The sequence below is a fragment of the Zootoca vivipara genome, chromosome 16 (genome assembly GCF_965207765.1).
Source record: "Zootoca vivipara chromosome 16, rZooViv2.hap1.1, whole genome shotgun sequence".
In the NCBI taxonomy this organism is placed as follows: Eukaryota; Metazoa; Chordata; class Lepidosauria; order Squamata; family Lacertidae; genus Zootoca; species Zootoca vivipara.
The window spans coordinates 3,493,431-3,503,873 of record NC_142599.1 but is presented as its reverse complement, the minus strand read 5'-3'; the positions used below and the strand labels follow the sequence as shown (position 1 = coordinate 3,503,873).

The following is a 10,443-nucleotide window of genomic DNA, read 5'->3' as shown; positions in this document are numbered from 1 at the left end:
ACTGCCTCTCTGCCCTAACCTACTTCACAGGATTGTTGTGGGTATTAAATGGGGGGGGCGGAGAGATGTGCCCACCACCTTGAGCACCTGAGAGGAAAATGTGGGATATAAATGCAATAAATAAATAAATAAATAAATAAATAAATAAATAAATAAATACATACATACATACATACATACATACATACATACATACATACATACTGTAATCTGTCAATCTACAGCCATATAAATTACATCATAATCCTATTTGTGCACCAATCCATTGTTGTTGTTGTTGTTGTTGTTGTTGTTTAGTCGTTTGTCCGACTCTTCGTGACCCCATGGACCAGAGCGCGCCAGGCACTCACTCCTGTCTTCCACTGCCTCCCACAGTTTGGTCAGACTCATTCATGTTCATAGCTTCGAGAACACTGTCCAACCATCTCGTCCTCTGTCGTCCCCTTCTCCTAGTGCCCTCCGTCTCTCCCAACATCAGGGACTTTTTCAGGGAGTCTTCTCTTCTCATGAGGTGGCCAAAGTATTGGAGCCTCAGCTTCAGGATCTGTCCTTCCAGTGAGCACACAGGGCTGATTTCCTTCAGAATGGATAGGTTTGATCTCCTGGCAGTTCATGGGACTCTCAAGAGTCTCCTCCAGCACCATAATTCAAAAGCATCAATTCTTCGGCGATCAGCCTTCTTTATGGTCCAGCTCTCACTTCCATACATCACTACTGGGAAAACCATAGCTTAAACTATACAGACCTTTGTCGGCAAGGTGATGTCTCTGCTTTTTAAGATGCTGTCTAGGTTTGTCATCGCTTTTCTCCCAAGGAGCAGGTGTCTTTTAATTTCGTGACTGCTGTCGCCATCTGGAGTGATCATGGAACCCAAGAAAGTAAAATCTCTCACTGCCTCCATTTCTTCCCCTTCTATTTGCCAGGAGGTGATGGGACCAGTGGCCATGATCTTAGTTTTTTTTTATGTTGAGCTTCAGACCATATTTTGCGCTCTCTTCTTTCACCCTCATTAAAAGGTTCTTTAATTCCTCCTCACTTTCTGACATCAAGGTTGTGTCATCAGCATATCTGAGGTTGTTGATATTTCTTCCGGCAATCTTAATTCTGGCTTGGGATTCATCCAGTCCAGCCTTTTGCATGATGAATTCTGCATATAAGTTAAATAAGCAGGGATACAATATACAGCCTTGTCATATTCCTCTCCCATTTTGAACCAATCAGTTATTCCATGTTCAGTTCTAGAAGCTTGTCTCCTTGATGGATCACTGCCTTGCTGTGTCGAAGGGGCTTGAATAACTCAGAGAAGCTATGAGCTATGCCATGCAGGGCCACCCAAGATGGACAGGTCATAGTGGAGAGTTTTGACTAAATGTGATCCACTGGCAAGCCACTCCAGTATCTCTGCCAAGAAAACTCCATGGACAAAGACCAATCCATTATAAACTACCAAAATTGTTTAATAATGACACCAATCATTTCTATTTTATTCCGTTTTATACAACTGAAATGCACAAGGCACATGGGCCAGGGGTTCTTAGCCTGGGGTCCACGGACCCCTAGTAGGTTCATGTATGGGCTTCAGGGTTTAGTGAGATGGGAGAGTCTGTGGCAGAGGGCAGTCCAGAGAGAGTCAGAACCTGGCACACACAGAGAGATGTTTTCAATATAATAAAGTAAATTATATGCAAATATATTGTGCATGTGTTTATGTGCATTTTTCTGTAGAGCAGAATCTGTAGCTTTCATCAGATACTCAAAAGAGTCCCCTGACATAAGCATAACCATAACAGTTCATCCCTCTCTCTGTTAATCCACATTTAGATATTCACTCCAACACACGTAATACTCATCTGCTGATACCAATATGAACCCCATGGATGCTCTTCAGGATGTCAACACAGGATCTCTTCTCTTCTCCAAATTTTAAACAAGAGATAAGGAATTGGGTGTGGTGTAATGGACAGAGCATCAGAACCCTGGGAGACCAGGGTTCAGGTTGCCCCCTAGCCAGGAAGCTCACTGGGTGACCTTGGGCCAGTCGCCCAGTCTCAGCCAAGCCTACCTCACAGGGTTGTTGTGAAGATAACATGGAGCAGGAAGGAGCCATGTATCTGGCACCTTGAGCTCCTTGAAGGAAAGAGGGGGTTAGAAATAATAATAAATGGCATGGAATGGTTGGACGCAGGGGAATGGTGGGAGGAACCAGCTGGGGAACCCCCAAGAAAAGAAGACTCATAGCCTGGGGATTGGTGGTGGGACAACAATGAGTGGTTAGAGGGAGATGAGGAAACAGACTGGGAGGAGGAGGTGTTGGAAGCTGAAGAGGCAACAGGGTTTAGTGAGATGGGAGAGTCTGTGGCAGAGGGCAGTCCAGAGAGAGTCAGAAGCGGAGGCTGGAGAGTAAGGAGGCAAAGAGGCAGAGAAGAGGCAGGCTGCTGAAGAAGCCAGGAGGTCTCCCCCTCCTACTGTGACCAGCTTCCCTCCCAACTTGTCTCCCAGAACCAGAAGAGACATGAAAAGGGCGGCCTCATGCAGGCGCAGTCTCAAATTGCTTGCAGAAAACCCTAGAGAGGAGGAAAAGTGATGGCCTTCACTCCCAGCAAATGCTTCTTGAGGACAAGACAGACCAGAGATGAGTAGCTGTGCTCATTAGGCTTGACACTCCTGTGCAGATCCTGATTTTGCTAATGTTGTTGTTGTTTAGTCGTTTAGTCGTGTCCGACTCTTTGTGACCCCATGGACCATAGCACGCCAGGCACTCCTGTCTTGCACTGCCTCCTGCAGTTTGGTCAAACTCATGTTCGTAGCTTCGAGAACACTGTCCAACCATCTTGTCCTCTGACGTCCCCTTCTCCTAGTGCCCTCAATCTTTCCCAACATCAGGGCCTTTTCCAAGGATTCTTCTCTTCTCATGAGGTGGCCAAAGTATTGGAGCCTCAGCTTCACGATCTGTCCTTCCAGGGAGCACTCAGGGCTGATTTCCTTACGAATTTTGCTAATAGTTAACTCCAATTTGCTTGGTGTGATTTAAGGTGGGCTTGCTCCTGTCAACAAACAAACAAACAAACAAACGCACAAACAGGCTGGACAACAAACTTCTAGCAGTCCCAGACAGTATGGTCAACGATCATATTTTAATTTCTCAACATATTGCCTCCTGCTCCCAATTTCTTCAGTAGAAAAAGCCAGTTTGGAGAGAGGAGACTGGAGGAAGTGTGTAGACTAGAGAGAGGGGTGGGGTTTTTTTTGGGGGGGAGCCCCCTCCATAGGTGTCACGTTTTCCCTTTTCTCGCGAGGAAGCCTATTCAGTATAAGAGAATTTCTCTTTAAAAAAGGGGGAGAACTTGACAGCTATGCCCCCCTCGCCCCTGCCAACGAGTCCCTCTGCGCTCGCCGCGCGCAGGGAGCCAAGCAAGGCAACGCGGCGGCTCGGTGGAAGTTTGAGAGTAGGAGGGGTCTGTTTGGGGGCCGGGCAAGGCTCTCCCTGGTGGCTGGAGATGGAGCGAATCCAGGCGGCAGCAGCAGCAGCAGCTCCGGCCGCCGCCGCGTCAGTTGAATAACTCTCTCCGCCCGCTCGGCGCGCTCAGTCCTGCCTTGAGCCAGCCGGGCACGGCGTCGGCGGCGCCCAGCAGAGGAGAGACGCGGCGCCTCGTCGCGGGGAAGGCAGGGGAATTCGCTCGCTTCAACGTAAATGGCCGGGTTTGGAGCTGGGGCGAGGGAGGGGGGCGCTCGCCTGGATCTCTTCTTCCTCCTCCTCCTCCTCCGTCGGCCTCCTTCCTTTCGGGCCGAGATCCGTTTGGAGCGCGCTCCTGCCGCCTGGCCAAACGGCCGCTACGGCTCCTCGGCGAGGCCACGCTCGAGTTCCGGGGTTGCGAAGGACGGGACGGGCGCGGAGCTCTTTGTTTGCTTGTTGGCGGCGGGGGGAGAATCCAAGCTGTGCTTTGAGGAAAGGGGCACCAGAGAGACCCCCTTTCGCTGGGCGCTCTCTCCTGCTCCGCCGCCGCCGCCTTCCCTCCCTCCTCGAAACTCAACAGAAGCGCGGCGCCTTGTTTTCCAAGGGGCCTCTTGGGCGACGCGCGGGGTGGCTCGGGGGATTTCGCCGTGGCAGCGAGTGGGGAAAGCCCGTGCCGCCTCCCGCCTCCGCCACACGGCGGCCGCCCCGTGCGCTCTGCGCCGAGCGGAGTTGGGCGAACGCGCGGGCGAAGAGACCCTCGGCGTGCCTTCCTGCGCGCCCTGCTCTGCCGAGTTCCTGAGCGCTGCTTCTGGGGCTGACTGGTTTTGGTGGCGGGACTGGAGAAACCCATGCGCCCCAATGCAACTTTGCGAGTGGTGGGTGTGTAGGGGTTCGGGCGGATGGCGTTGGGCTCCTGGGAGAGGGCCTTTGCACCTCTCCGTCAGGGGGTTTCTTTGTGTCCGATGAGGGCTTTCGTCACCAAAATCTGCCCCGTCCTGTACTGGGAAATATTGTACTCCAGTAGGGGACAGAGGTGGGGGGCGGGAATACATTTTTGGAAGGGGGTAATCCGTGATCTTCCCAGGCTCATGAAGGGAAAAAAAGGCTAGTAAAGTTTGAGGGGAGAGTTAAATAAGAAAACTGTCCCCACCCCTCTACAAATGTGCTTGGCCCCCTCTTGAGAACTATGCACCAACTTCCCCTGAACTTACAGTCTCCTATCTTGATTTCACTTCATAGAAGACTCAAGTGTTCAGATGTTTAATTTGTCCAGACTTCCGTTTGCTGAACTGCTTAGTTTTTGCTCTATTGGACAAGCTCATGAATGCGACCTTGTTTGTTTGTTTGTTTTTCCTTTAAAGGACATTCCTAACTAAGCTCAGGTGCAGGGAAAACCTTGAGGAGCCCTTGTCCACAAAAGGCGTTATTCTAAGCCTGAAATCTTAAGGAGAAGAGTTTGCTTCTGAAAAAGCATAGGATCAGAGGGAGCAGATGAAGAAGAGTTCAAGACTGTCTCTGTCTTTGACAGAGGACTAGACAGATTCCTACAGGAGAGGGCTATTGATGGCTACTAGCCATGATGGCCATGCTCTGCCTCCACAGTGGGAGGCAGCGATGCTTCCAAATACCCCAGGAAGCCTGAACCCTCCTTGTGGGTTTTCCACAGGCAACTAGATCACCACTGTGAGAACAGGATGCTGAACTAGACGGGCTGTTGGCCTGAACCAGCAGGGCTCCTCTTAGATTTGACCCAGAGCACTGGAATAGAGTCTTTTGGGTCCAAAGTGCTGTGGAACTATTCCAATGCCCCCAAGAGGGATTTGGGCTTCTGCTTCTTAACAGACAGCACTACTCTCACCCAGTGCTGTACAGCAAGCCACTTTTAAAAGGTGGGCCTTTTGAAAAGACAGTTGAGAGAAGTGTTTCTCCCCTTCTCCTAATGCTAGACCCACTGAAGCTGAAGGGCAAGAGAGTCGGGAGGACAATCCGTAGGAAATATGTAATAATCTATGGAACTTGCTGCTGCAAGATGTGGTGAGAGCAGCCAGCTTCAAATGGCTTTAGAAGGAGATTAGAAAGATCTATGGAGGAGGCTAAGGCTATCAGAGGCATCCTGCACCTGAAAGCTGCTTGCTGGGACCCAGAATGGGAGAGCTGTTTCCCTCCTGCCCTGGCCATGGGCTTCCTGGAAGTATCTGATTGGTCTCTGTGGAAAACAGGATGCTGGACCAGGCAGGCCTTTGCTCTCTTCTACTCTCTGCAAGTCATTTGGGGGTATGGGATTCTTATTTTGTTTTGTATACAACCATTCATCCAAGGAATATAGAATGGTGTACATGATTCTTCCCCATCCACTTTAGTCACGTGGGATTGCAGGGGTTTGGATTGGGTGGCCCTTTTGGTTCCTTCCAGCTCTACACTTCTGTGAGGTAGGTGGGTTGGTCAGGCTGAGAGATAATGAATGGCCCAAAGGCACCTGGTAACCTTGATAGCTTAGTGGGATTTGAATCTGGCCTCTCCTGTCTTAATTCAACACCGGTTAGATTTACAGCGCAGATTAGATTTACTTACATGTTTGCTTAGAAGTACGTCCCAGTTGACTTAATGGGGCTCACTGCCAAGTAGCTTTGCATGGGACTGTAGCCCAAAGCACAATGCAGTCTGCTCAGAATTAAATCTCATTGAGTTCGATGGTGCTTACTCCCATAGCTGTAATCCTAAACACAATAACCGAGGAATATGGCACACTGAACTCACTGGGACTTCTGAAATTTACTCAGAGCGTAAAGCCAGCTTTCAAGCTCTCCACTTCTCCCAAAGATGTATGTTTACTCAAAAACATGCATAGGTTTCCACTTGGTTGGTTTTTGTGTGTGCACCTGCCATTTAAAGGAAACACTTTTTAATTTTAAAAAATGCTTTATATGGTCTTGATTTAGCAGACAAGACCAATAGTGAGTCCAGTGGTCAAGAAAGTGGTTTCTGCAGTGCTATAGAGGGAAGCGAGGGGCAGATGGGGCTCTTCCACCTGGAAGGGAGCCCATCTAGGAGGAGGAACACTCTGATCCTAAACCTCTGCTGGCTTGCAGAATATCTTCAGAAGAAGAAAAGGCTAAGGAGCAAACTACACAAATCTGGAGTGGAGTCCCTACGGTTGGATGGCGCCTTGTACGCCTCATTCCGGCAATTCCTTCAGCCAAGTTGGTGTCAAACGTCTTGTTCTGCTTTCCTTTGGACCACATGAGTGAGGCTGGGGGGTGGGGCATCTTTTGTCATCTGGCCAGCCCAGGACCTCCACACACATTGCCCAGGCTTGTGTCACTTTGGGGCTGCTAATGCAGTGGTTTGACTTCACCCCCGGAGGCACACTCCATTGTCTCTGGAGACAGACAGAGGCCAACAACTCCTCCATCAGTCCCAGCAGGCATGGCCAATGGCCAGGGATGATGAGAGTTGTAGTTCAGCAATATCTGGAGGGCCAAAGGTTCCCCACACCTGGGCTAGCCCAACTGGCAATGTCTCGCCTGGGTCTCAGGCAAAAAGGAAGACGGCTATTCCCCAGGTGTACTTGGAGATCTGCCCTCTCTTCTCCACTTTTGTTTTTTTGTGTTGATGAGGAATGGTCTGTTCATTTCCACTTTCTCTCCTTCCAACAGGGGGCAGCCGGAGCCACAGGAGCCAGCCCTGAGTCACCCAAGGCAACAGGCGCACAGGGGGCTGGCTGGCCCTCCCTGTGCATGTGCCACGTGCATTTGCCTCCCTGCAGAAGGAGGTGGTGGGTTTCCCCCTGCTTGGCAGCCACAGCCCTCACTTCCCCACCCCAGTCATGGTGGGTCACCTGCAGTTGCAAGGAATGGAAGACAGCTTGAAAGAGAAGAACCGAGAAGGTTTGCTGGATAGCCCGGATTCGGGGCTGCCCCCCAGCCCTAGCCCACCTTTCTACTCCCTGTCTCCGGGCATCGTTGAAAATAGACCTGGGGGCAGCAGCTCTTCCACAGGTATCCAGGGACATGGGCTCAAGGATGGCAAGGAGGGGAACGTGGTAAGAATTCATTCGCCACTTGGGTGTCTGAGTGCGTGTTACTGTGATTGCCCTGCTGTGTTTCTGAGAGCGGCCTCTTTGGAAATAATTCCACCCTGTGTGCATAAGAACTTGCCTTATGCAGAGTCAGACCGTTGGCCCACCTAGTTCAGCACTCTTTACATTGACTGGCAGAGGCTCTCTAGGCCAGGGATTTTTTCCCAGCCGTCCCTGGAGACACGAGAGATTGAACCTGGGGTGTTCTGCATGCGGAGCATGTGTGCTGTCGCTGGCCGATGGCCTTTCCCACTGCATGCTTTATCTCAAGCTTGGGCAGTGATGTCCTTTTGTAGCCCCCAAAGCCTGACCAAGAGATCTGTGCAATTCCACAGCCTGCTGCCTTAACACATTGACAGAGGGGTCTCTAAGTAAGACAGGTAACCTGAGCTCCTTCATCAATCCACAAAAGTTTCTCACCCGTAAAAAGAGCTTTTCTGGAAACCCTACCAACATGTATTCTAGTTTGCCAGCGGGCCAACAGAAGAAAAAAATGTTTTCCTTTGGATTGTCACCTAGACTTGATTTATACTCGCCGCAGCTGATCAGGCAAGTGGATATGAACTGGTGTGTGTTGCATATTTACTGAAAGTGGCATGGACGGAGCTGCCAGCTTCTTAAGGAAAGGTAGATTATTTTGCTCTAGCAAAGAATAATGAGCTGTTGAAGTTTGTTTTCTAGAATTAATCACTCTGGAAGCCGATAATATCTTAGGGAGTGTTTTGCTGGTTTACTAAGGAATAAATTAGAGGAGCAGTTCATTAGTTTCAGAGATGAGTTGCGGGTGTGGTGAAATTTCCTGGTTGCCAAGGCACCTAGAAATGTGATGCTGCTCGTTTCTATGAACTGAAGAGGTTTGATTTAATTTTGCATAAGTTTGGCAGCTTTAGGAACAGGAATGTATTTTCCCTCCAGACCAAGGGATGTTGCACACCTACAGTGCATGGTTACTCAGAAGTCCCATTGAATTTGGTGGGACTTACTCCCAGGTAAGTGCATGTAGGACCAGAGCAGTATTTCCCATACTTGGGTCTCCAGCTGTTTTTGGATTACAACTTCCATCATGCTCAGCTACCAAGACCAGGGATGATGGGAATTGTAGTCCAAAAGCAGCTGGAGACCCAAGTTTGGGAAACCCTGGATTAGATGCCTGTTTTGTGTTCTTGGTTGGAGATACATTCAATTGAGTCTACCAGGTAAGCGCTACCTATGCATGATTCTACAGGAACTCATAAAATATGCATAGTGTGGTGTTGGATGTGGAAATTTGCTTCCTGAGCATCTATATTTTATAGTTTTCAGGTTTCTGGCCCTTAGTTGTGGAGATGGGCTGGAAAGTGTGGTGCAATCTCATAAACCAGAGCAGTCACTATATATAGAAGAAAAGCATGGAGGCTGAATTCTACCTAATCACTAGACCTTTCTAGAACGTCTAGAAACATGCTGGTATTTTCAAATGGAGTTGAACATTTATGGTGGGGCCTTGAATATCCCACAGAGGGGCAGGTACTGCGGTGCTGACTCCCAGCGGGCTATGGTGATCCTGAATCAGGGTGGTGCTGGAAATGAATCTAGAGCACTGTTACAGCTTTAAAAAAAAGATTGGATGGAATTTTCAGTGGCGTCAACAAGTAGCTTTTTAAAAAGTAGGATGCTAGGCCTCATTGTCATGGAGGTAAAAAGCTGGAAGTGGTGTCATTTGAAGGTTTCGAGAGGCTAAGAACTTAAAAAGAGTCCTGGGGAAATCAGATGGAGAGGCATTTTTCTCCCTTTCTCATAAAACTAGAATCTGGGGTCATCTTATATTATTTATTCTATGTCACTTTCCACACACACACAAATGTCAGTGGCTGTTGGTCACTTCTTATTATCTGCTGATTTCTCGCTCATTGTTTCTTTGGGAAGGCGAAGTCAGTTAATGTGGAGCTCCCGGGTAGAGCCCAGGACCTAAGCAGCTTTATAATCAAGTTTTCAAACCAGTCCCTGACTTGTTTGTATGATTTTCTTTTCTTTTCTTTTCTTTTTGCAGCTCCTTATCTCTCATGCAAGGTAGTTCTTTATTTAAATGAATGAGTTCTCTATTTTATTTATTTACTAGCAGCTTCGTACCCAGCTTTGCTCGGGAATTCTGAGGAACCAAAAAACCAGTGGAGTTTTGAAAGGTTCCGTCCTCCATCTTGGTTCAAAATGGCATCTGATATTACCCAATCATAAACCAAAACCTGCTCCTTGGTCCTCAGGGACCATCATGCAAAATTTGGTTACCATACCTTTAGTGTCCAAATGTATAGCAAATCATGAGCAGCTTTCCAAAATATATTGTAGTAGAGCATTACATTTATACCACATCTTCCCTCCAAGGAGCTGATGTTGGTTGTGTTCAGCATGAGTCCTACTCTAGAGTAGACAGATTCAGATTAATGGTGGGTAGCACTTAGCTGAATACAAACCATGGTTCTTCTCCCAGTTCTCCAGTTTATCCGCATAGCAACCCTGCGAGGCAGTTTAGGCCAAGAGGCAGTGACTGGCCCCAGATCAGACCCAGTGAGCTTCATGGCCATTTGGAGATTTGAAGCCTGCTCTCCCCCAAGTGCAACACTTAACTACTACACAACACTGGCTAGTTAAGCTTCACCTCCTCTAAAAAAACAAACCACCATTAATTGTAGGTCATTTGTGAATGATGCTATAATCTGAGCAACAGCCTTTGACTCACAAGCCAACGAGCCTTGGATGCTGACTCAGAATCCATGCCCAAGCAAGAAAAAGCCTTGCGGGGCAGAAAATCTGAAGCAATTTTCTGTGCCTGCTTCTGGAGAGCCTGGTAATTCAGCCGCGGGTGCCAGTGGACGCTCTATTCTTGGCTGCTGCCGCTGCCACAAGTCTCTCCTCACCCAACGCCAGGTGACAG

General features: G+C 48.8%; 1 protein-coding gene across 4 annotated transcripts in view; it reads left to right on the top strand.

The window, feature by feature from the left end:
* The first annotated feature begins 3,255 nt into the window (after positions 1–3,255).
* RFLNA (refilin A) overlaps positions 3,256–10,443 on the top strand; it is a 35,949-nt gene continuing 28,761 nt past the window's right edge. The window contains exons 1-3 of one of the 4 annotated variants that reach the window (XM_088659407.1): positions 3,256–3,687; positions 4,816–5,728; positions 7,111–7,496. In XM_088659407.1, the coding sequence (XP_088515533.1) occupies positions 7,281–7,496 (216 nt within the window). In that variant the 5' untranslated portion in view covers positions 3,256–3,687; positions 4,816–5,728; positions 7,111–7,280. Of the gene's footprint in view, positions 3,688–3,743; positions 4,330–4,815; positions 5,729–6,543; positions 6,655–7,110; positions 7,497–10,443 lie in introns of those variants that run through there. The other 3 variants (XM_035097914.3, XM_088659408.1, XM_088659406.1) reach the window with 3 other exon arrangements.